Source organism: Crassostrea angulata, chromosome 5 (assembly GCF_025612915.1).
Source record: "Crassostrea angulata isolate pt1a10 chromosome 5, ASM2561291v2, whole genome shotgun sequence".
Classification (NCBI taxonomy): Eukaryota; Metazoa; Mollusca; class Bivalvia; order Ostreida; family Ostreidae; genus Magallana; species Magallana angulata.
The window spans coordinates 14,186,699-14,214,192 of NC_069115.1; the positions used below are offsets into that span (position 1 = coordinate 14,186,699).

Below are 27,494 nucleotides of genomic sequence, written 5' to 3' on the forward strand. Positions count from 1 at the left end.
GCCCAAGGCTCGAGCTTTTGATCCAGCTACCTATTTTCATTGTGTATTTGCTCATTCCTCCACCTCAGACTCACCCTTTACAATTAGGACTAAATCATATAAATAAAAAATAAACATGTCCAAAATTCAATCATGTTACTTATTGGAGGTGCAAAGTACTGTGACAATAAATTTGTTTCAATGATCATTTCTTTCATTTGTGAATAACCTAGTATTTAAATTATTAATAAATTTTGGGGTGTCAAGTAAACAGTCTTTATGAAAAATTTTCAAACTTATTGGCCAGCACTTACTGCAGGTCTGTAGCTCCCGTTCTGAAAAAATTTGAATGGACATCCAGGGTTAACCCAGGTTGTCGATGCAAATTTTTCAGACTGGGAGCCACACTCTGACCTACAGTTAGCAACATCAGTGAACTTTCTGATTGTACTTGCCCCTGAATAACTTTACTGGTCCCCTATTTTATATAGCACATGTGTCACATATATGGTAAGTGTTACGTTGAAAAAAGCCGCATCTTCTCTCAATTTGATCTGAAAAATGATAATTGATAAAACATGCATAAAGTTTAGATTAATAGACAATAAAAATATTATTAGAAACATTTCTGTGTGTGTGACTTTCAGAATATCTACAAGTCCATCCATCATCCTGATTGGTTATTTTCTCTGACCCAACCTCGAAATTTACTGACCTTGGTCTTCCGACTACTGGGTTTTCATGAAAACTGAGTAAATGTACCTTTTTTGAAAGAAAAGTGCATAATGTGCATCCGCTGAACATGCACAACTAGTATGTGTATATAAGTGTATTAGTATGTATATATTTTATTGACATTCCATATATCCAAAGCTGTTAGGGCTAACTTATTGGTTTTCAGCATTAACGTGTACAGCTATAAAAACTCAGATTTTTTTCTTTCCATTACAGCAATTAAGACCTTATTTCATTTCTGAGAGTCACATACCGATAACTTGATATCAACCAAGAATGCATACCACCAAGGTAATTAAAACTCGGACAATTGAGTTTAAAATGCATGCACTTTTGCACTTTCAATTAGTCCATGAATACTTAAAATAAATCAATCTTACATATATGTTTATCTCTCTTTAACAGATCGAGCCAAAATCATTTGTGGATTTTTTGGAGAATGCTTGGGAATCCAAATCCAGGTCCAAGGAATATAGATTCCGAAATTCAAAGTCCATATCTAGTCCTTCGCCATCTTCCAAGAATGCTCCAGAGTTGAATACCACCTGCTCTCCTGTTCTGTACAAATGCAAAATATGCAAGAGAGCATATCTGAAATTATTTAATTTAGAAAAGCATGAGAAATCCCATGATGATAAAAATGGGAAGAAATTGGACTCCAAAAAATCAAAGAAATCAAGACATGCATCAAAAGCTAAAGAGAAATTAGAGAAAGATGCAAAATCTAAACGAAATTCACACTCCAAAAAACACTCTCAGAAAGCAGCTGACGAAGTGAGGGAATCTTCCGTGCTTGGTGAGCCAACTCTGGCTACAAGTTTCCAGGACTTGCTTGATTCATCACCAAATACTTCATCCTATTCCACTGCCAATTTCCATAACATAGACGATCTCATATCACAGCCTCAGGGCATGCCAAGTTCTGGCGGCAATTTTCAAACTGGACTGCAGCAGCAGGAAATGACATCAAATCTTGTTAGATCTGAGCTAGAAAATACAACTTTATTAAATGCCACCTGTCCACAGAGTGGTGTAGAAAAGAACACCAAAAACACACTCTCTCTCCAGATTCAGTCGGACCTGCCTTGGGGTGAATCTGCCAAAAACCACATCAACTGGGACACAAGGACCAAATCTGTTGTGTTTTTTCAACCAATAGAGGATGCATTTCACACTGTCAATAAATCCACCATCCCTGCCCACACTGAGAGGGGTGTTTTTGAAACAACATCAACAGAGGAAGAGGTGCAATCTCAAGTGACCAGGATCTTAGATCTCCTGAATAAGGAAAAACCAACTGATGCTAATTCAGATGCACAGTCTGGTCATCATCCAGAAACTAATCTTCATGGTTTGACCCCCGTAGCTCTGAAAAAAGAGAGAGATAAATATAAGCAATCGCAAACAGTCACACAGATGGCTGGTGTAAATGATGAAAGTGATGACCATGACGATGACATGCATGATGCAGACTTCAGTGAAGACATCTCTGATTTGGATGAAGACGTCAGTTTGAAACCAGTAGAAAATGTCTGGGAAAGCATTATAGAGAAGAAAGAACCAGGGGCCATTGATAATGCTATTGAAGAAGACTTACCGGCCGCTGACAGTGATGAAACTGAAAAAAAGTCCAAGAGTCAATCAGGTTCCGTGGACAAGGATCAAGTTGACATCAGGAAAAGGCTCAAAATTAAGCTTGGAGGCAGTAACAGCAAGCATGAACATGACATTGAAGAAAGCTACAATCATGAACACGATGATAGTAAACAGGAACATCATGACAGTGATACTGAACAAGTTGACAGTGAACCTGAACAAGTTGACAGTGAGCAGGAACAAGTTGACAGTGAGTACAAACAAGATGGCAGCAAGCAAAAACACATTGACTGCAAAGAAGAACAAGACATCAATGGAGAGAAGAATGAAAGCAATCAAAAACATGCTGAGAATGATGACAATGGTCCATTGGTATGCTCAAAGTTGTATTGGTGCTCTATTTGCCATGAAGAATTTGATGATCGCAAAACTTACAGGGCGCACAGAAGAAAACATGTTAATCCAAAGCTACAAAAGAATACAGAAAGAGTGAAACCTGAACAACCTGCCTGTGACTTGTGTGGCAAAGTATTCAAGAGTATAACAGGTTTAAGTTTACACAGAAAAATTCATACCAAAAACACCCAGTGTGAGATATGTAAAAAGACATATAGCCATCCCTCCTCACTGAAAGTCCACCTAAATCATGTGCACGATGTTACTAGAAGAGAACACATCTGTGAAATTTGTGGAAAATATTATTTACGTGCCAATAGCTTGCAGGTTCACAGGTCTGCCATGCATGATGATGCTACCTTTGAGTGTAAAGAATGTGGGAAAGTTTTCCACCACCAGTCAAATTTGCGGAAGCACCTGCGCACACATTTTGGAGAAAAGTCGTTTGTGTGCGAATGCTGCGGGAAGGCGTTCAAATTATCTGGTCCTTTACATCGCCACATGAGGATTCACAAGAACGAGAAGCCGTTCGAATGTGTGACCTGTGGAAAATCCTTCCGAACAAGTTACAATTTGACGGTTCATATGAGAACGCACACCAGGGAAAGACCATACAAGTGTACCATTTGTGGAGAGGGGTTCAATCACAATGTTTCTCTCAAAGCACACATGCAGAAGTGTCATTCCTGAAAGAACAGCTATATATATCATGTATATATGGACATTGTGTAAATTTCCTCATGAAATTATGTTTATGTCTAAAATTCAGAATGATGTATATGAATTAGGACATGATTACTTTACAAAGTATGTGCCTTATGGCCGCTCTCTAAAAAAGTTGATTAATTGCCCTTTCTCTTGATTGAGTTATAAAAAATTATCAGAATCATGGCAGTGTTGCACTATATGATTATTTTTAGCATAATCTTTCCTGTTCTTAATTTTTTTTATTCTTTTAACAATAGAGCAGTTTGCAAATCTGTTTAAATTTTGAGAATGGTATGAAATCAAGTCCTCAACAGCTATATAAAAAATCATTTAAAAAAAATATTTTTAACACATGTCAAGAGAGGGGAAACAACTATATCTTAATTTTGTTGTAATGTTTTATTAATTGCAAGAGTAAAAATAATAAAGAATACACTTCAACTTTGTTTATTTATTTTGTTTGAGGGTTAATTAACATGTGCAGGGCTGTTACTGAAGTGTTTTATTCTTCCTCCTTACATGTAACTCACCATTCTTCAGTATTAGGAGGGAACATGCGCGGATCCAGAAAATTTTTCCAGGGGGGGGGGGGGGTCCGAAGGATAATTGTGTTTGCCAGGGGGGGGGTCCGAGGCATATTTTCGCGATAATTTTACTATGTAAATTTAATAAATTTTCATTTTCCAGGGGGGGGGGGTCGGGACCCCCCCGACCCCCCCTCTAGATCCGCGCATGAGGGAAGACATCGTTGTCATTAGGACTCCCAGATATTGCAAAAACCATAGAATTGATGAAAGAGTTCTAAAAATAAATCTCTAATATTGTTATTGAGGTACAGATTTTTTTTTTTTAAATACACATGCATGTATAAAAAAGTATATATATTTTTTTTAAATCTGCTTTATCATAATATGAATACAGTATAAATTTCTTCAATTTCTGACCAAAAAAGGTTTAAAAAAATAAAATTCAGTCTTTTTTCAATGAAATATATAGGGAAAAATTCAATTAATTGGCAAACTATGGGCAGATGAGTGTACATGTCTAAATAATGGAAAGGTTTTATCAAAATTGATTTATTCTGTAAATATTAAAAAAAGATAACTATGTTGTTTATCCCAATGAATTTCATTTCATAAACCTCTTGTCTCTTGCATATTTATGAAGAAACATATTCTGTTCAGTTCATTTATTCACTCAAAACCATTTCAAACATATGGTACATGAGGAAAATATAACATTATATAAATAGTGCCTGTTTGGAAGGGTATTTATTTTGTTATACTGAATGTCTTAATTTTAAAGAAAACTTAACTGCTTTTACATAGGAATAACGTGAATTCTACAGCGAACCGTACGCGCATTATTTTCGCGCATGTAACCATTTTTAATGTTACCTGTTGCTAAGTGCGTTGCTAACGCTGAGGGTAATAGAAAGGATTATGAACTGCGTCTAAAACAATCAGATTTCAGTATTTAACATGAAAGTATAACAATAAAATATACATATAAATTGGGTCAGAGGTACAAAAGTATAAACATATATAATAATATTATAAGGTTTATAAAGTTGGGAACATGCAGTTATATAAGTTGAAACTTATGGAGGACAGACTACCTCGTATATATATCTTTGTTATAAACATAATATGTATACAATTTTCTCAAAAATTTCATATTACATGTTGTCATAAGGTACGAAAATTTTAGCATAATTGAATCTGTGTATTTGAGATGTTGAGCCTAATAATTATGGTTGGTGCCAATCACCCAAATGGGATATGATAGCCCTTTGGGATATACATGTAATACCAAATGGGATATTTATTAAGAAGTTGAGTGAATAAGGCGTGTGAATTGTCAATATAAGGACGGATAAGATACTGCATGTTAACTTGAACATCAACAAATCTGATTTTTTTTTTATTAATTCATTCAAAACAGTACGTGTACAATTACCATAACATCGATTTGTAACCACTAATTATGTTCAATGCGTTAAACGAATTCCACCAAAATTGGGCCACCACGAAATCTAATGATACCACAGTATTTGCAATACATGTATATATGTTGATTTAAACTTACGTGTGTACATGTATATGATACATCCAAATACGTGTATGTAGTGTCATTTTTTAAAAAACTTAAGTGGCTTTTCTTATAGAGAATGGATCTGCATGTGCTTTATATTTTTGTCATAGTCAAAGTAAGGTCTAATGGAAGCAACCCGATTTCAATCATCAAAAACGTGGAGAGATGTAATTTTGTATCCCAACAATTGAACGTTTTAGAAAAATAATATATATAAGTCCGTAAATTCGTGGCCGAGGTCGCATGTACAGTACCGATAAGACCCAACCTAACAGAAAGTAAACCCCAACTACATGTAAACCCTGAGTTTACTCCGTGTGTATGGGTTTACTTTCTGGGTTTACGCTGGGTTTACTCCGTGTGTACGTACAAGAGTGAACCCTAAGTAAACCCAGAGTGGAAGCAGCTCGAGTAAACTCCGATCAGAAGTATATCTCTGAGAGAAGACGCTACATGTGTATATTCGGAATATACAAGGGGTAGGAATTACAGGCAGTAGGATGGTACATGTAAGATAAAAGACGGGTCTGCCTCACACTTCGGTGCGTACAGTTGACCCCAAAAGCAATTCCCGAGTAAACCCAAAGTAAATCCTGAGTAAACACAAAGTAAAGCCAATTAAAGTAAACCCCAAGTGGACCCAAATTTTTGAAAAAGCAGACCCAGAGTGAACCCCAAGTAAACCCCAAAGTTAACCGGGGGTTTAGTTTGGGTTTACATATGTACTCTGGTGTTATGTTGAGTCTGATCGGTACTGTACCAAAAAACTAGTTACTACGCACATTTTTGTGACTGAAATGATTCAGTGCATGGTTGAGGCTTATAGAATTAGGTTTTTTAGGTTGTGAGTTCGATTCCACAAAAACTTACGCAATCTGTTTTTTTTCAATTCTAATAGTTTGTTAAAAATATTCAATATGATTATAGTTTCAGTAAAAATGTCCTTTGCAAACTTGAATAATAATATTTATCAAAGACATTTAACTGGAAATAAATATAAGGATTGATGAAGTAATCCAAATATAGAATAAGTTTCTAAGTAAGTTTAACGCAAACATAAGAAAAAATAAAGTATGCATACATGTAACTTGGTATTCGATTTGACTCTCCGAAATCGAGGTACAAATCTTCTTCGAGCCCAACTGTCTGGGTGGCGAAAACGTAGGAACAAAACTTTAATCTTTATAGTGGTCAAAGAACGGTCTAAGTATAGTGTGATATTATTTTTCTTTTCTTTTTCTTTCATATAAGAATTTTGTTGTTGTTTTTTTTTTATTTATTTGGGTTTTTTCCAAACAATTTTACATTTTTTGTGTTAGCGACCTACTTTTACCATATCTGACTGAAAATCTGTATCTATTTCCGGTTGACATATCGTTTGACAAAATCGCAACATGAATGTTACTCTGGTATGTTATATGCAGATATCAGTCTATTAGATTTGTAAACATTTTTCGCACGCTTTGAAGGTTTTATGCAGCTTTCAGTAAAATGACAGTCGTTTATTCTAAATTACCCTTGATGTATACAAAGTACAAAGACTAACGTTAAATTTTGTGTTGGAAAGGCTGAATATACCCGAATATTCAGATAAGTAAAAACCATGTTATTGACAGTATCTTGCATATTATGATATTGAACATTTAATCAGTATGAACTGATAGGAATTTTTCAATGTGGATAATCACGGGTTCATCGATCTGAAGAACTGACTTAATGAAATCGGGGAATACTTGGAACAGATTAAGGGGGGGGGGGGGGTGTTGCAGAATCTTGTGATTTATATGTATAGTCTGTCCCAAGATATTTATGCAGCACATTTGGACGAATTTTAATAAAAATACACATACCTGTGAAAGAAGTGCAGTTGACATGCATGAAAGGGATAATTTCCAAGAAAATTTTATTGACACATTATCATCTTTCACTCGGAAAAATTCACAGGAACAAAAAAAGATTCCTGACAGAGATTTATAATGGGGAATGTTTACTTCTTTTCTCCATTCAGAATTCACTCTGAATACATCGCACAATTTTACAACGTTATCTTCCGGGCTTGCTGCAATACAAAATCCCTCTAGACCTCACATTTTTTAGCATTTTATTGAGACTTGATAAGCTAACAGGAGTGTTTTGACTGAGAAATCTTGGAAATTTTTCCTACTTTTGAATAAACATCGTTTGAACCCTGGGGTATTTATAAAAATCATACAATTAAGCAAAATGTGAATCCAGGATATCTTGGGACAGAGTAGAGTTCAATACCGACCAGACACAATCGAACACCAGAGCAAACCTCATAAGCTGATTTGGACTTCTTTTTTGTCTGCATGACGTCTGCTCAAATTTAATTATATTTACAAGCACATTAGATTTAAAACACTTCAGTAAATAAGCAAATTATGCATGAACTCGGGATTGAATGCCATATGGACATAAAGTGAATGCAAACAAAAGTTACATGGGCTCAGTTTCCAGTCTGGATTTAAGATGTAATAACAGTTTCTGGGTTTGGACAGTATGTAGATTCAACCAAATTTGGCCTTTAATAAATCATTTAGATATATATACATATAAGGTCACCGTGGTTATATACTGTAAATCCTTTATATTACGCAAGTACTTATTTCCGCAAATAAATACTGTAAATATGGTACATGTATTGAAATTAGAAATATAAATGTATTGCTATGCTTGAACTACATTAAATTTTAAATCACCCATCTGTCTCCTCAGGTTAAAAGAAGTGTCTTGAAATGAAACATTCATAAGGGATACTTGTTCATAGTTACATTAAAATGAAAAGGTGTTACAATAATTTATAATGTACAAAAAGTTTTGATTCTGATTTCCAATTTTGTCTTGAATATGTCAAATGTAAATCCCTACTAAGAAACTCAATTTCATTCTTGTCAACATGGTCAAATTAATTATAAATGACAGGTAATGGCAATGGTATGATAAACTCAAATGAACAAGTCCTTATTTTGATTTCATTTGCTTATTCATTATGACTGCTAGGTGATACTATATGTGTATATATTTTTTTAAATACTCAGAAGAGAAAACTCTGCCGTAACAGTGTATATTTTGTTTGACTATTAAAAAAAATGTAAAGAAGGCTACGTTATTGCAGCTATTACATGTAATAGTGATATTCTACTTTTGTATTCAATTAAAATTGAATTGTTGAGTTATAGCAGCTGCTAGAATTGTTACAAATTCTTCAGTTTTGTATGAAAATTCGATTTTTACGGTAATTTATTATGCCAAATCTAATTTGCAGTACATAACATAAAAAAAAATATTTAAAGAGGGCTACATTATTGCAGCTATAGCAATGCTCTACTTTAATTAAAATTGAATTGTTGAGTACTAGAATTGTACCAATACTTGTGTTTAATTTGTACAGTGATTTATTATGCCAAATCCAAGTTGAGGTACATGAAATGGATGTAATCCAGAAGAGCGGGGACATATCATTAGAGAGGGCTATCTGGACCTGTCATCATGACCACTGCTATGTGTTGCCTCCGGTTTCTGAGGTAAAATTAGTATGTGTTATTACATAAGGAATAAGGAATCATTCTTTGAGTATTATGAGGTGATAATTTTGGTCGGGGCATTATCGAATCCAATAAAGCCCGAAGGGCTTTATAATAGATTTGATTACGCCCTGACCGAAATTATCACCAAATAATATTCAAAGAATGATTCCTTATTACTTATATTTATATAATTTAAAGCCATCGTATGATTAAATATAAATAAGCAAACCCGGCTGGCGCCTCAATTTGGCGTCATTTGTATTATGAGTTATATATATAACCATCAATTTTCCTTTCTTGATTTTCTCAACATTAGAGTGTGATATCTTTTCATTTGAAACAAAGATTATTCTCAATGAAAGGCATATAGAGCTTGCATGCTGCATTAATTTCCAAATAGCTGAATTATGAAAATGCTTCTTGTGTTAGTAAATCATGTTGAGCTTGTGCTTCCAAGTTGCTTCAGCATACAACATGGACAGCAGATACATGTAGTGTTTGCATTTTGTTTCTTTTTTATAATTTCGAGAGAATTGTCTATCTTTTTTAGTTGTCTTAATAATACCGTGTTTTAAAAACAAGACTATGCATTTTGGACACATACAATGCGCATGAATTTCCAGAACTACTTTGCTGCGTGTTATGAAGAAATGGAGATTGAATAAATAACGCTTGCTGCTAAATTCAAGGCAGAAACTGTTGAACTTTTTTCTACTAGAGAGACATTTTTTTTTTTTAGCCGCTTACAAAAATTGATCGCTCTCTGATGCTTTGCCGACATTAATGATTATAAGCAGAGAGAGAGAGAGAGAGATTTTCAGTCTTTACTACACAATATGCATAAAGACACACCAAAAGAGCCCGGCTTTGAGTACTTCGGTACTTTGATTCTTCATAGTTCTTAGGAATACAATAAAAAGTCGAACATAACAAATGTTGATCAACCTTTCAAACAAATTATTAACCGGGTATGCTGGTCCAACAAAAAGAAATATTGTGGAATCATTAAAATTCATGGGGGCTAATTTTCTCGGATTGCTTAAATTTAACATCTTCGAGGGTATGTAATTTCGTGTATTTTCGTATACATACAAAAGGATTATGACTTTATAGCCCTAGTTTATTAGTTCGTTGGGGTATATATTCATGGATGAGAGGTAGCCACAAATTCCACGAAAGTTGAGCCACCATGAAATCTAATGATTTCACAGTATATGTTACACCACTTTCTCTCAATTAATATTTGTCGGATCTCATAAAAATGGAATTAAATGAAGGGCTGTGCAACATGAATGGCTGGCTGTTGCATAAGAAATTTGAAATTTAAGAAAAAAATAACTTGTTCTTGTTTAAAATATATATATTTATTTTGTTTCAGGCAGAAGAACCTTTAGAACTGAAGGTGGAAGAGATTGAAGATGATGGAATTGATTGGACAGAAAATTGCCCTGAGGTTGAAGAGGATGAAACTGGGAAAAGTGACAAAGAATTGGATGGAAGAACGAGTGATGATGAAGAATTTTCAAAAGATATGTTGTATAAATATTTTGAGAATTCAGAGGACACAGTTTCCAGTGAAGAAAATAATATGGATGAGGACAACTTAGGTATTGAAAATGAGAGAAATCCCCAGCAAAAATGTGAAAGTAGTAGTTTTTGTAAGAGCACAGAGGAGAGGAATAGTGCTCAAACCTCAAGTAAAGACTATGAAATTGAAGGAGCTATCTTTTGGGATAACTTGCAGCCAGTTGAATGTGAAATGTGTGAAGAGATTTTTCAAGGTCAAGATCAGTTGGAAAAGCATTTGGTAACTCACATAGGTTCTATTAGTTTTCAGTGCTCTTTTTGCAAACGAATCTTTCCAACAGTCAAATATTTGAAGAATCACAAAAAACGGTGTAAGCAGCAAGACCGTTTGGGAGGAATTCAGAGTACGGCTAATGAAGAGAAGTTTGACAGTGGTGATAGCCTACAAAAACGTGTAGAAATTGGTCCAATGAATAACATGAAATGTGATAAGTGTGAAAGAAAGTTTGATAATAAAAGTGACTATGAAGACCATATCTCAAAACAAGAATGTGTTGTACAAACTTTTGAGTCTCCAAAGGACAATTTGAAATCACATAGCAACATTCATGAACAAAAGAAAATACCCTGTCGGATTTGCAGCATAGAGTTTACTCCAGTGAAACTGATCGACCATCTCTTGGAACACAATACACAGTTGGTGGACACCATTTCTGTCCAAAACAAAAGATTCAAGAAGGGTAATGATATCAATGGAGACTCTTTGATGGATACAACTACTTACAATTGTGCTTTTTGCAATAATTCTGGTTTCAAGAAATTGCATTTGAAAGAGCATCTTAAGAGTCATGTGAAGAAATTACGCACAATGCATGTTCTGTATCCAAATAAAGAAAATAATGTCAGTATTCAGGATGAATTTGCTTGTACTATATGTTCTGGTCAATTTGCTTCTGAAACAAACACATTGATTCATATGGAAGAACACTGCAGCAAGCAGGTTTCTTCATATCCCAAACAAGAAAAAGGAGATCTAAATTTAGATTCGATAGACGAGGAAAAAGTAACTTTAAGGTTGAAGTCATATGCCTCATCAGCATCAAAGCCCACCATTCATGGGTATGTTGTTATAAGGCCTTCCAAGCTCTTACAGAACAATGGAAATGATGAGCAGAATGAAGGAGAGCCTATGTCATTTAAGCCTCTGATGAAGGCAAAGAGACAATATGTACTTTGTGCACCAATGCCTGGTACAGCTGATGCTGAATATCAATGCAAGAGTGGTGGTAAAAATCTACTTCAACAATTATATGCCGTGAAAACCAGTGACAGCAATGATCGGGATGGAGCCTCTGTGAAGTACACAGACTCGCTAGCTGATAGTGTTTCTGAAAACACAGTGACTTATAAATGCAATTTGTGTGAGGAGATCTTCAAGTGGAAGAGCTACCTCTTTAGTCACATCTTAAAGCATGAAAACTATGTGTGTTCATGTGGCGAAGTTTTTGGTCTTCTGACCCCCTTACACAAACATGTATACCACCACAGGATGAAACAGAGCTGCCAGTGCGAGATCTGTGGCAAGACGTTCAGGAGGATGAGCCAGCTGAAGCCACATCTTAAAGACCACTACGACAAGGAGCGAAAATACGAATGCGAAACGTGTGGGAGAACGTTCGTCAGACCGAACGAACTCCGTAAACATAGAATGAGACACAATGGAGAGAAACCCCACGTGTGTGACAAATGCGGGACAGCTTTCTTGGACTCGCATGCCTTGAAACGGCACATAAACACTCACACTGACAACAAGCCATTCCAGTGTAAAGTCTGCAAGAAAAATTTCAGGGTCAGGGATAATTTGCAAGTTCATATGCGTATCCATACTGGAGAAAAGCCGTTTAAATGTCCCAAGTGTCCACAGGCCTTTAATCACAACGTTTCTTTGAAAAATCATCAGAAAAGATTTCATTCTGAGGATGCATGAAATAGTGTTTTATTGTGATAGCCATTGCCCTCAACCTTTGGACTTGGGCAACTGCCAAGGGTTGCCAAGGCCTATTAGTTTTTGGTACTGTTTCCAATGTTGTAGGAAAATAATGGTTTTTGTATACATATACAATACTGTATGTTACTACACTATCAAAACTGCAAGGAACCTGTGGTACAATTTTTATGCTAAAACTTTTGACTTTTCATTACAAACTGACTTTAATATGAAGATGTACTGATCAGACAATTTTTTAAGAATATTGTGGTTGTGTTCTGTTATGTAGGTTTTGCGTTCTTTCAAAGATTTAATTTAAAGTTGTTAAAGTCTGAAAGTTGTTTTATTTTGTATATGTTTATTAATATCAGTTTAAAAAGTAAGACAACGTTTTGTTTTATTTTGTATAATAGCGTAAAAATATAATGCGATGAGTTGAGTTATAAACGTTATAAACAACGAATATGTAAGTCATCAGTTCGAATCTTTTATATTTTTTACCTTTCCAATAATTTAAAATACACTTGTAAAATTTAAGAATTCTAAAAACGGCAAAAGTATCTTGACGATAACGTACTTCGAATCTTTTATATTTTTACCTTTCCAAACATTTTAAACACACTTGTAAAATTTAAAACTTCAAAAAACGGCAAAAGTGTCTTGACGATAACGTTCTTTAGTCCACATTTGCATTGACAGATGTCATATGCCACCTCAAATCTAAAATGTTGTAAAGTTTAATAGGGCATGGTCACGATTTTGGTCAGATTCGATTTTTCTGTTTTTATTATTTACAATACTTTAGGAATGCATTTTTAATGATCATTGACAAATGAAATTTGAGGGCCAGTCGTAAAGTTGTAAGCAAGATCGAGAGCTCACAATTCTTTATCAGGTAAACAAGCTAGGCTCGTGCCCTGTTTTTGTTTACATAGATTTAATATACCAGTTAAAAATCTTTTAAAAGCCAATTTGTCTATCTTTTGTCTATCATATTCATTTTAAGCATGAATAAACAGTTCTTATAACGTTTATCACATTCATTTTAGGTCTAAACTAAAATTTTCACTTCAACATTCAAAATGTAAACAAAAGGTCTTTTTACATAGCAAAGAATTGTAAGCTCTGTAACTTGCTTATAACTCGACGAATAATACTCAAATCTTGGTTGCTCATTAAAACACCTTACTAAAGCATTCTAAACGTTAAAATCGAAAAAAAAACAAACAATTTTTGACCGAAATCGTGACCATGCCCCTTTAAAGTATTCTTTCATCAGAAAACATTTATTTTATTAATTCATGTATATATGAATGCGAATTCAAAAAGAAAAGAGAGAAATTAATGTTAAAAGCCAAATATTCAAGATGTGTTTGCTTTTCAGAATTGGAACTCGGCGTAGTTTAATTTGTATTTACTTATGTCTTTTGGTAAAATAAATAAATGATTGCAGGAATGTTTAGGAGATACAAAGATTTATTCCCACAGAGAAATCATATACCCCCTCGGGCGTTGCCATCGTGAAATACATTTTTTTCTTTGGTGAATAAATCATCAAATCCCCCTCAATATCTTACAGTAAATGTATATCGTCTATTATACATGTACCAAGTTCCACCCATATTTATCATTTTTATTCATTTAAAGGATAGAGTTACACGTTAGAATTTCACTATTACAGTATGTACAAAGGTGGGTTAACAAAGGAATGAACACTAGTAGATAAACTTTGTGAAGATTTTAAAGATTGAGCACGCCAAGGGTTTTGTAAACATTACCACAGGAACAATGATCGACGCATTTATTTGTAATTTTGCCGTACAATCAACCCGATGTAGTGTGCATTCGAATTCGTTCAAACAAAGACAGACCCATTCCCTGCAGTAGAAATTAAGGCACCGGTACCAAATGAAATTAAATATAAAAAGACCGGATGGAATTTAGGGATAACGAGCATTTTGAAAAATACAATGCTTAAATTTGTGATATTCTTGAAAAGCATCATGGTATACATGTAATATCGAAAACTCTAAATGCTTATGATCACCGGTCAATTGCAATACTGTGAAATAATATACATGTAGATTCGTTTTAGCATGCGAATAATGGACTCAATTTCCTGATTTCCTGATTATATATCCCGTTTCTTTTGCATTGTATGTTATTTATTGGAAAAATAGCCACCACGAATTTGTATTAATTATAAATGGGCTCAAGGAAAATTACTTAATAGAAAAAGAATTAAAAGAAAACAATCAAAAGAATATATATTTCTAGGTTTATGTAAGTTTTGGTATTGCCATAAATAAATATAACATGTAAGAAAAAAACATAAAAAGACAATTAAGAACTCGTGTGGGATGTTGCATATTATGCAATCTTTTGTTTTGTTACATCTTTCATTTACAAAACCTACATATGAAATAAAAGGAACAATATCTGGGATTATGACACGGTTTATTTACAAAATCACAATCTATAAATACATATATAAACATGTAAACAGACAAGTATTATTATGAAACCTGTTTGGTCATGTAATACTGGATTTCCTTCACTTCATGCTCCATTGTGCCGCGGCCATCAGCCACAAAGAGGTTGTCTTCGCTGTCCACACAATCACCAATCAGACGATGCAATTTGCAATTGTCAATGTAACAGAGGAACTGTCCATCCTGATGCATGTTTAACAGAGCGAGCGCTCGCCAAAATTCCCTATACCTGAAACACGAGCGAACACTTTTGGCGAGCGCTCGCTCTGTTGAACACGCCTCTGATCTATAATGTGATTACAGTGATTATCACTGTCTGCTATCAATATCCGGCCATAACTGTCGGTAGTGATTCTGCGTCGATCAAATTCTTCTTTAAAAGTTGAAGAGGAATTTTTCTAGGACAGCCCGGGATGTGGATTGAAGTATATCAGCATTAGCTTTTAGATTCTTGACAATGACGTCTATTTCCCTATGCTAGTCTTTTTCTTTTTTATCAAGCATTCTTTTCAAGTTTTTGGACTTTAATCAACGTCTTCTGTTCTATGGTGATTGATACCCTTAAAATCAGGCATGACCCGTTCTTGAATGAAATTAGGTGTATTGTACAAAATCTATATATAACGTAAACCCTTTTTTACATTTACATGTAATATTGTATCTCCTTCAATTCTCTTCTGCTGCTTTGAGCGACAAAGAGGTTGTCTTTTGTGTCCATACATAAACCCATTGGACGATCTAATTTGCAGTTGATAATATAGCGGAGGAATTGTCCGTTCTGATCTATAATGTGGATACGATGGTAATTACAGTGTGAAATCGAGATTTGAATTTGACTGTCTGTTGTTATTCCATATGGAAAAATCCTTCTGTAAAAGACGTAGGAGGTCCCATTTATCTAAACCGAAATTTCCCAGGCTGATTGACCACAATTACTGCACAAGCCATATTATCTGAAACACATGTGTCCTAATTTTTGTTTTCAGTGATGTGAAAAGTTCACCCTCGTTGTCGAATTGAATACTTTGTTTCTCTACAGAGCTAGAGTAACGCATAACTTTTGTTTGTTCATCATCATCACTATCCATGATAACCATGAGTTCACCAGAGGAGGTACTACAAACACCAGAAGGTCTCCAGCCCCGTAGCCTTATCAGGACCTCTATTTGTGTGCTCTGCACTTTATTTACAGTTTTACCGCTGTAATCAGTATAAATCAGATCATCACTTTTTGTAACTGTTATGTCCTGTGGCAATTTCCTTGACTTGGTATGGATTGATTTCAATAGATCTCCATGAAGATTATATAGCCTAATGATGTTGTCCATACCAGATGTCCATATCTCCTCATCACTGAGGCAGGATACATTGCATGATCCATACCCAGTATCGATATATGTGATCATTAGAGGTTCATTCATAAGCTGTTTCTTTTTGGGAGTTGGCTCGGAACAAGGTGAATTCATGCTGTACCCACCGTCTTGACTGATAACAATTGATGACAGAGATCGAAAGCGTTGATGAATAGGTTGTTGTTGTTTTTTTATCTTATACGGGTAAATTTGAGGTAAAGGAAATATTAGTTTTTTAAGCAGTCTTCTGAATTTCGCATTTCTAGATTCGTACGTAGAAATTACATACACGTCATTAATATTTAGTAAATTCCTTATGTTAGCAAGTTCTACTGGATGTCAACAATGCTGTGCCTGATTTTATCTTCCTGTTCATCTAGAACAGCCAGGATATTGGAATCAAGTCTATCAGATTTAGCTTTAAGATTTTTAATAATTGTGTCTATTTCTCTGTGCCAATATTTTGCTTGTGTTTTAAGTACACTTTTCATTTTTTGGAATTGTTATCCAGGTCAGCTCTTTGAACTTTACGGATTGATATAGTCTCTTGTTATTTAGGATAAATTGGTTTTTCAAACTCTTTTATGTCTTTCTGTAATTTTTTTCCTTTCTAAATCGATCGAAACGTCAACTCTTTTGTGTTGTTCATGTTCACAAGACGATATACAATGAGCACATATAGGGATTTCACATTATTCACAATGAAGTTCACATTGCTTCGAGAAATGTTTTGGACATAGTCGTAGATTCTTTCTTTTTGAAAAGTATCGCTTTGTGTTCTTTCAAATCGTCTGAGAGATGTTCTCCCAAACTAAGTTTGCCAAGATTAACTTGACAAATGTCACAGTACATATGGGACACAAGAGTCTCACAAATATGACATCATAAAACATCTTGAAGGCTGAACTCCGGATCCATTGTTAGACAATTATCATTTTTATTACCATTTCAATCTTGAGAAATAAAACAAAAAATAAAGTTGCATGTACCTGTAATGTTATTTTTGTAATGTTCTATAAAACAACAAGTCTTATAAGTAAAATATGTAAAGTGTATCGTTTTGCAGTTATTTTAAACTAATATTCTAAATAAAGCATAAGATATTACCTGAGAATCTTCGTGTGCACATGTATTTCTGTTTTGATGTATAAAACAGCAAAAGCTTCAATCCTACAAGGCAATATCAAATAAGATCCTTCTGGTCTAGCTGCATGCACCAACCTGTGATAGAATACATTTCACCTACGATTTAAATAATTGACATGCTATAAATTAAATCTACTTTTATTCAAACCTCGGGCAACATCCTAACCGTTTTATTTGTTGATTTATTTATTTATGTGAATCTGCTTAGTATTTAAATGCACTCGATTGACGGTAAGATTATTAATTAGATGTTTGGTGTTAAAATAGTTTTACTGAAATACTTGCTGTTTATAATAACAAAGAAACGCAGGCTGGGGTTCAGAGCATCTCCAAATGCATTTTGTATATCAAGAAATCGCCAACAATAAGAGGCGCCCCAAATCTCAGACCCTTTACTTTCAATAAATCCAGTGAGACTATATTATTATCGCAATAAATTTATCGTTTTGATTATTTCAAAATTAATATACAAGACTTGGACATAAATACATTATGAAAATTCCTTAAAAAGTCATTAAAGCCTTAGTTGGTATCGCAAAAGTATATCATTATACAGAGATGACCTAAGGCATAACATCTTACTTATACAGCATATTTAAAAAATCTTCCCTACTACGGAAAATTGGGATACTACCTGTGATCTTTTAAGGGTTCAGAAAATCAGAAAATTGATCATTCGCTGATCGTTTTATAATTCTTGAGCGAAAAAGTTTGTAAGTTTTCAACTGACACACTTTCAGAGTGCATTATTTTGGAAATCAAAGACCCTTAAAATACCTGGTATTTGTATGACCAAAGATGTCTTATATATGCATACAAAGCAAGCACACATCCTCTCATGAACTGATAGGAAATTTGTAAGCTCATATGACCATGTCAAACTAATATATGATGGGCGCTAGACCATGGCTTTTTAAAAGAATTCCGAAAAATCTAATTTTATATTCCAAATCAAAGGTTATATTACATTATATAGTTTAGAAGCGCGGGTTCGTTTGTACAAAAAAAGGTTAGATACTTAATTTACAGTTATGTATTTTTTTTTACAAATGCTAAGACAAAAATGTGAAAGTAATGCACAATGGACAGGGAAAATTTTTCGGATGGAGGTGAAAACGTAGCTTAATTCTACCACCATTAACGTAGTTTAATCTAGACCCTAATGGTCCTCGACACCCGTTGACTTTTAATTGTAATAACAGTATGTCAAACATGGCAATATCAGACAATTCTTTGTAAAACTGTTGCTTAAAAATAAATAAAAAAGATGAAAATAAAAACAAAACATCAATCGACATCTAATATTATGTATTAGTTTTAGTCCATAGTTATCAGTGCTATCTTTTTTCGTCTTAGTACAATGCTCTCAAAATGAAGTAATATTTGTTTTCGCATATCAATCTTATTCAAGTTTATAAAGATCATTTGTCTGATCGATGTCATAATAGAAATGTGATATATTGATAAAATGAGCTAAGTTTACAAAAAGTACGTTTTTTTAATTAAAAAGGAAATATTTCTATTAGTTTTATCAATTTTATTTTTGCATAACCAACTCAAAATTAACAACAGGAAAAAATGCAGAGGTCATTGGTAATGAATTCATCATGGATTACCGCAACTGACATATCGTAGGGAACTTCTCTGGAATTTCTGGAATAAATTCTTTATAATTTTTATGTCTGTAATGGGACTACAAATCAAATTATGTTGCTATGTTTGATACATCGTTGGCAGCCAGAAATGGACGTGTTCAACAGCATAACGTGTCTTTGCACTGGCAGTACTCGAAAAAGAAATTGATATTTGTAAAATGACGTACGCTGTTTGGACAAGGGCGATGATTGCATAATAAGACATCTGACAGAATATAAATATTTATTAATTAGTAGTGAGTATTAATGAATATGTATCTGCGTAACCTATTAAAAAGCCACCATAAATTCAATTGATTCAACGTTAGAGGACCCTCATAATAAGTAGACAATTTAATAAAAAATGAATAGGATAAAATCTTTCAACGATTACTTGTATAAATTTGAATTACAAGTTTTACAAATAAAAATGCAAAAAGCATACACATTCAATCAAGAACTTGTACTCTTGTGAGCGATGTGGCACATGGGCCTTTTGTTATGTTTGAATATCATTTACTACTGAATTCCATTGTCATTTTTCAATATCATCAAAGTATAATTTGAGGAACGTTGTGGTGACATATTCTTTTCTTCACGACCACTAACAATGTATGTTAGGAAACATTTTCAGCCTTTGCACCTTTAGAATATGAAATACTTTAAAAATTTAAATCAATGACACGATTTATTTAAAAAGGTAGTTTATCAGCAATTAGGAGTATGTATATCATTACGAGAGTCTATTAATGTGATACTGAATTTCCTTTATTTTACTTCTGTCGTAATCCGACAACATCTGGTTGTCTTTGCTGTCCATACGTCAATTAATTGAGTGGTGTAATTCGCAGTTGTTGGTGTAGCAGAGGAACTGACCGATCTGATGTATAATGTTTATACAATGGTTATCATTATCTTCCAGCAAAATCTTATATACATGTATCTAAATCTGATTTTTTCCGCTTTTATTGATCACAACAACTGCAACTATAGCATCAATCACACATATGTAGTTATATTTTCAGTATTGAAAAAACCCACATAATCATGTGAATGGCAATCAGGAGGTCAAAAGGGAGGTACAGCAAGCGTTGTTTACAGTCCTATCCCAGCTATCAGTATATAGACCCCTACTCTGTCACTGCTTTGTCCTTTGGTGTGTTCCTTGACCTGGTTTGGATTGACTTCACTAGATCTCCATCGACATCGAAAAGTATCATGATTATCATCCAATAATGAACCAGACGTACATATTTCTTCATCATTCAGACGGGACACATTGCCTGATGCAGGCCTCGTTTCTATGTATAAAACGATTTAAGGTAACTATATTCATAACCGGTCTATTCATAAACGGTCTGATTGTGAACGTCGGTTTGACACAAGGAGAATCCAAGATGAACCCAACTCAGATAGAAAAGAAAAGTGTTGATAAACTGGTTATTTTTTATTTTATATGGGTAGATTCTAGGTAAGGTAATATTTACTTTATCAGACAACCTCGTAAATTCATCTTATATTTGTAAGTAGAAACAGCGTCAACATTATTGAGCTCTAGTGATTTTCTACAATGTATCATTCACAATGTTCCGGTAAATTACTGTAATAATGCGTTTGTTTTTATTTATGTATTTTCATTAAGATCAGCTATGAAATTGAAATTAAGTCGATCAGCATTACCCTGTAGATTTTTGAAAACGTTCACTAGCTCATGAACAACCTTAATGAACATTAAATTGTGATGAGCAATTAGTTTATATATCTAAAATTGTATGTAAGCCATACCACATAACCATGCGGTGTCCACCACTGGGATAGACTTCATAATGTCTACATATTAATTTCATAATAGACGGCACACACATACATGTATTCCGAAATGTCAATTGCTTGTATTGTTGGCTAGTTACATGCATGCATTGTCATGGTATAAACCGATTTATATATCATAGTCCTGGACACTAGAATGTTTTACTCATGATAAATGCAATTGAACATAGACAATTTTATTGAGAGTTTAGACAGATCATTGATACACGTGCAGGACGTCGTTTAAAGCAAATATTAATATAAAATATGGATCGGCAAAAGTCTATACGTAGATGAAAATATGTACAAAAAAGTTCTTTCACGTGTATATCAAGAGGATAAGACGTTTATAAAGATGTTATAGAAATATGCAATAAATACCGGTATAAAACTCTCAAGAGCAAACGTTTTTGAAACGCCACAATCAGACTTATTTATGTGTCTCCAAACAATTATTTTTTAAACAAGCTGAAGTGTAAAAATCAATGTAATTATGCTAATATAAAAATACTAAAAATATGGTCTTCGTACTATCCTCATCTATAAAGATTGATTGGTGGTTCTTTGTTTGATAAGACCAATTGCTCGTATAATGTTGTTTTTTTTGCCTAATTGGGTCTCAACCCCGCCACTGCAGTCCAAAAACAAAGAGAAACGCAATGGCGGAGGTGGGAACCAGACCATATCTTGCTTTTATACAGGACACACCTACTATCATAATCTAAATCTAGTGGTCTATATAGCTGTGTTATATTAAGATATAACATTTCTTGTGGTACGAGTATTTAGGAAATAATCTTGTAACCACACTTTATACATTTACACATAATAAAAACACCCTCTTATTTCATTGCAGTGCACTAACCAGACTGACACCAGGTTTAATTCTCAATCACACAAAGAATACCTTTGAACAAAACACTTATATTAGAGTAACAAAAATATACAGTATAAGCATTCATAATACTATATATGATAACATGATTGAAGCCTCATCCGCCGCCCATGAAAAATCAGAGTTAAAGAAAAACAAACTAGTATTTAAAAATCCTATGGAAACTTGCGTATCGGCAACCAAATGCGGAGTCAGCAAAGATCACTCGTATTTAGATTATTTCAAATATTTTATAGAACCAACAACCCATGAATAAATTCAATCACTTTAACACAGTACTAAAGTGTCATTGGTTGAATCCTACGAAACGTAGTAACATAACATTTTCATAATAGCGAGCGCAGCTCGCCGGCGCGCAGCGCCGGCGAGCGAAGCGAGCTCTAAGAACCAGTGTGCGCGGGAAAAAGAACGAGCTAAACCTACAGTTCATCAAACAAAATTTTTTGTCTATGTCCTATAATGCTCTCTAATGTTTTCACCCGTGGTGCTATGCCAAAAATGGCCGACTTTCAACTCGTAATTTATGGTGTCTAAAGGTTTGAAGACACGTTTAGAGTACCGCATATGCTTTGGCGAGACTCAAGAGATTTGTTTCATGCTTCCATACCATCGTATATTGAGTCAAGATACGTAAACAAAGACGAACAAATCATGGATGACGTCACCGTGCTCTCGCGCTATATTTCCCGCGATAAATTTAGAGGTGGATCAAACATATGTAATGCGTTTACTAGCTATTTCAGTATAGACTGCGATTCCTGCCTCATTGACATGATTTGTTTTTATTTCTTTTCAATATATAGATTATCTAAATAAATACTAGCAAGAGTCATACTTTACTCCATTTTTAAGCTAATTGTGCATGCATGTACAGTAGGCAGGTATATGAGTAGGGAGGAAATAAACAATAGGACATTTTGAATAAAAAGGAATAAAGAGAAAAAATAAACAGTTAAAAAAATTATGTAGATATTGCATTTAGTCAAACAGTTAAATAGCATATAGTCAAATAGTTAAATTTAAAGGTGGGAAATTACACACCTACAAACAGGGACCGGACTCTCTCTCTCTCTCTCTCTCTCTCTCTCTCTCTCTCTCTCTCTCATTTGGCATACTTATTGTAGAGCAATACTCTCTCAAAAATTCTTTGACGTTCGTTGATACTTAAATAACAATAGGTTGACAATGATGCAAGGTATGTGTAATTCTTGCTGCGCTTGCCAGAACGGTAGCACCGTAAAACATATTAGTTTACATGTCGTCAGGACAATTATTTTTCGCTATGGTTCTTTAAGCGAAAATATTTTCTGCAACATTTTCTTTACACTGCTTTTAGAAATGTTTTGGACTTTTGGGAGTGAAATCTGTCTTTTTAGATAATACACCTTTTGTGTTATTTCAATTTATGAAGAGGCGTTCTCCTATACAACTTCACTAGTTAAACAATGATTTCTTTGTCACTGTAAAACATCTGACATACTCTATATAGGGTCAATTCCTATTCTGCATTTATTTTCTTTTAAAAGTCCTTAAACAAAATTATTTTTCCACCTTTAGTGTCATTACTCTTCCAGTCTTGCTACATATACATGTAGCTACCAATGTATTGACACGTTTACTCAGGTGGAGCTACGCACTGATTTATATGTCAGACACCTGGAATCAGCTTATCTCTACAAATCAGAGAGGATTTTACAAAACATATCGGACGTGGTTATTGACGATAACTTTAAATTAAATGTATTGATATTGGAATTAAAACTGTTTTTTTTACCATAGACTACATCAAAGACACGATTCATTATATGAAAATTAAAACATTGTACATACATGCATTTATATGATTTTTATCTATTCTATTTGCACATAATTGTCAGATTTAAATTTAAAAGTATGATATAAATTGTTTTTAAACCGTCGAATTTTCAAATTATGGAGTCAAATTTGTCAACTCGATCATCGACTTCTCCCTGCTATTCCTCTTCTCGGCGAGACTGGCAATTAGAACACGCTACGCCACTGGCATGTAATACTCGATTACATTTACTTGACAAGTACCGTCATCAGCTACAAAGACGTTGTCTTCAGTGTTTATACATAAAGCAATCGGGCGATATAATCCGCAGTTGTCAATGTAGCGGAGGAACTGTCCGTCCTGATCAATAATGTGGATACGACGGTTTTCACAGTCTGATATCAAGATCCGACACAGACTGTCTGTAGTGATGCCGCGTGGATCAAAAGATTCTTCAAAACCTAAAGAAGACGGACCGGTGTATCTAAAGCGGAGTTTTCCGGCCTGATTAACGACAACTACTGCTCGAGCAATATTATCAGTCACACATATGTCCAGATTTCTATTTTCAGTGATATGGAAGAAATGATAACAAAGTGAGTAAAGGTCTTCACCCTCGTTGTCATACTGAATATTTTGTATCTTCTTAGAGCCAGAGTACCGCACAACCTTTGTTTGTTCACCATCATCACTGTCCATGACAACCAGGAGATCATCAGAGGAGGTACTACATACACCATGAGGTCTCCACCCCTTTAGTCTGATCAATGTCTGTATTTCTGTATCTTTCATCATGTTTACAGTTTTATCTTTGTGATCAGTATAAACTAGATCACCATTTCTTGTCACTGCTAAGCATGATGGCACATTCCCTGACTCGGTTTGGATTGACTTCAATAGATCTCCATCGAGGTTGTAGAGTCTCATGATGTTGTCCGTACCAGACATCCATACTTCTTCATCACTGAGACGTGACACATTGTATGTTCTATACCCAGTTTCTATATACGATATTAAACCAGGTTTATCCATATATTTTTCTTTGGTTGTTGACATGCTACAAGGAGAATCCATTCCAAATCCGCCACCGTTAAAGACCATTTTTGTGGTAAAAGAACTATAATTTTGAAGAACGGATTCTCTTCTAATTTTACAAGGGTAGATACTTGGCAAAGAAATAAACAGACTTTCAGGCAATCTTCTGAATCCATTATTTCTTGATTTATATGCCGAAGACACGTACGCATCGTTTGAATGTATTACTTTTTTAATATCCACAATGGTTTGTTTAATTTCATCAATACTGTGTTTAATTTTACCTTCATGTTCATCGAAGAAAGCTGACATGCGTGATTCTTCGCTATCAGCATCGGCTCTTAGACTCTTAACAATTGTGTCTATATCTCTGTGCCAGTCTCTTTCCTGTTTGTCAATTGTTCTTTTCAGTTTTTTGTAGGTTTTATCAACATTAGCTCTTTGAACTGAAACAATCGATGCAATCTCTTGGTATTTAGGATAAATAGTATTCTCTAATTCTTGTAAATCTTTCTTCAATGCTTTTTTCTTTCTTTCTAGATTTATCAACGCGTCGATTTTTTTGTGCTGTTCATGTTTTGCAGAAGAAACACACTTCAAACATATAGGAATGTTGCATTGTTCACAGTAAAGTTCACATTGCTTTGAGGAATGTGTCGGACATTTGGGCGTAGATCTCCTCTTTTGAATTGGCACCACTTTGTGTTCTTTCGATTCATCTGAGATATGTTCTCCCACACAAGGCTTACAGAGATTAATTTGACAAATGTCACAGTACATCTGAGAAACATGTGTCTCACAGAGATGACATCGTAAAACATCTTGAAGGTTAAACTCTGGATCCATGATTAAAAAGTGATCACATTTTTGCTATGGAGAATTTCTGGAAGAAAATGGCGTATATAATGTTACCTGTTGTAAATAACGTGTGCATGTCCTTTACATGTATAAAACGTAATATTTCTTTAACTAGAATGTTTTTCAGAGAGAGGTCTTGTGAATAAAAAGATAACTTATTCTTTTATATTATCATTTGCATTTCTTTCCTATTAGATGTTAACAAACATCAATCTTTTTTTCCTAACAAAACAATGTCAGATATTATTAGTCTTCCTGGTCTGGTTTGTACAGCTATACCTCATTTACAAACACTAGCCCACTTAATATTGATTTATACGTCAAACATCTGGAAATGGCTTATCTCTACCCTTTATAAGAGTATAGTGCATATAAGCTATGTCATAATGGTCATATATTTAGCGAATCACATTCCCATGAACATTTTGAAATATTGAATATTCATTAAAATTTTGCTCTAAGAAATCACGTGGATTTGATTCCTAGATAAACTTTTATTTTTCGATGAAATTATATTTTGTTTATTTACTGTAAGACATGCTTTTAACCATATCTTCAGAGATTCATTTGACAAATATCACAATATATGTGGCACACAGGAGTCTCAAAGAGATGACACTGTAAAACATTTTGGAGGTTGTACTCAGGAAGGTCCATGCCATATTAGTTAGACACTGCATGACAAACTTTAAAAGAAAGACTTATAAAGGAAAGGCAAAGACGCTTGTATTGAATGTTTGGGCATGCTCTATATATGAATTTTCACTTATATATACCCTACAAATTATATGTTCTGATTACTAGTACGCTTAAGGTGTTGTTTTAAATAAAGTTGTTTATAGACTAAAATTACCTATCATTAAAAACAAAGGATATCCGAATACTACCTTAGGTGTATCTATTTCCTTTAAGATATTAACACACAACAGTCTGTTCCACCACATAAGGCAACGTTTGATATTTACTCTTCCTGGTCTAGCTACTTGCTATCTAGCTACCTGATAGAACACGTTTACACTACATATTGATTAAAATTCTAGTCATGGTTCATCGTATTTTATTATCAATTCGATTATTTCTTTCTGAAAATCTATTAAAATGCATTCAATTTACAGATATGAAATATTTAAAATCAATTACAGAGACTTCTGTACGTTAGTTTTGGAATCAATTTGTCCCCGATAATCACATTTTAAAAAAAACGCCTACCTCGATTTAAATGGAGACAACATATGATATTCATCTTGCATATATCCCGTTGGAGTGAGTTTCTAATGATTCTTCAGATAATGGATAGGGATATCGTTGGAATAAAAAGGGGGGTCTTATTAAAAGGTTCTACATTTCCACAAGATTTATAAATATGCCAATAAGCCATCCCGACAATAAGATATTTTCCTAACATCCCATTTTAGGCTGGCTCCTTGATACATTCAATACATGTATATGATTTCAACTCAACTCCCTTTTATGCAGTGAGCTACATTCGTAGTACTCGTCTATCTGATAGTGGTCAATGCTTCACAGACGCAACTTAGTTTGAACTATTTTTCAGAATGTGTGAAATGTGCGTAGGAATCCCTTATGAACTGTTTTTTGGCAGTTTTCTTTTTAATTACTGTGGAATCATTAGATTTCGTGGTGGCTCAATTTTCGTGGAATTCGTGGGTACCTCTCATCAACGAATTAACATCCTCCACGAATTAATAAATTTGAGTAATAAAGTCATATTTCCTCTGTATGTTTGAGAGAATACACGAAATTACGTCCCCACGAAGCTGTTAAATTTAAGCAATCCACGAAAATTGGCCCCCACGAAAATTAATGATTCCACAGTAATGGTATTCCTCTAGGAAACAGTACTAGTAGTACTGAAATTGCTTTGCACAATTGCTGTCGGTATTTACA

The 27,494-nt window shown here is 34.1% G+C and overlaps 2 protein-coding genes and 1 pseudogene across 2 annotated transcripts; 1 reads left to right on the forward strand and 2 right to left on the reverse strand.

Annotated features, from left to right (window-relative positions):
- Positions 1-560: 560 nt before the first annotated feature.
- On the forward strand, positions 561-12,590 carry LOC128185115 (zinc finger protein 729-like). The gene is made up of 6 exons (XM_052854793.1): positions 561-792; positions 931-1,005; positions 1,120-3,385; positions 6,908-6,917; positions 8,921-9,053; positions 10,435-12,590. Exons 2-6 carry the CDS (start codon positions 991-993, stop codon positions 12,568-12,570), a joined length of 4,560 nt encoding a protein of 1,519 aa, XP_052710753.1. The 5' UTR covers positions 561-792; positions 931-990; the 3' UTR covers positions 12,571-12,590.
- A 3,115-nt stretch (positions 12,591-15,705) lies between these two features.
- LOC128185116 (protein lin-41-like) lies at positions 15,706-16,528 on the reverse strand (annotated as a pseudogene).
- Positions 16,529-22,601: 6,073 nt separating this feature from the next.
- Positions 22,602-26,574, reverse strand: LOC128183840 (uncharacterized). The gene is made up of 2 exons (XM_052853013.1): positions 26,474-26,574; positions 22,602-25,611 (listed from the first exon to the last, which is right to left on the reverse strand). Exon 2 carries the CDS (start codon positions 25,572-25,574, stop codon positions 23,910-23,912), a length of 1,665 nt encoding a protein of 554 aa, XP_052708973.1. The 5' UTR covers positions 25,575-25,611; positions 26,474-26,574; the 3' UTR covers positions 22,602-23,909.
- Between the last annotated feature and the right edge of the window lie 920 nt (positions 26,575-27,494).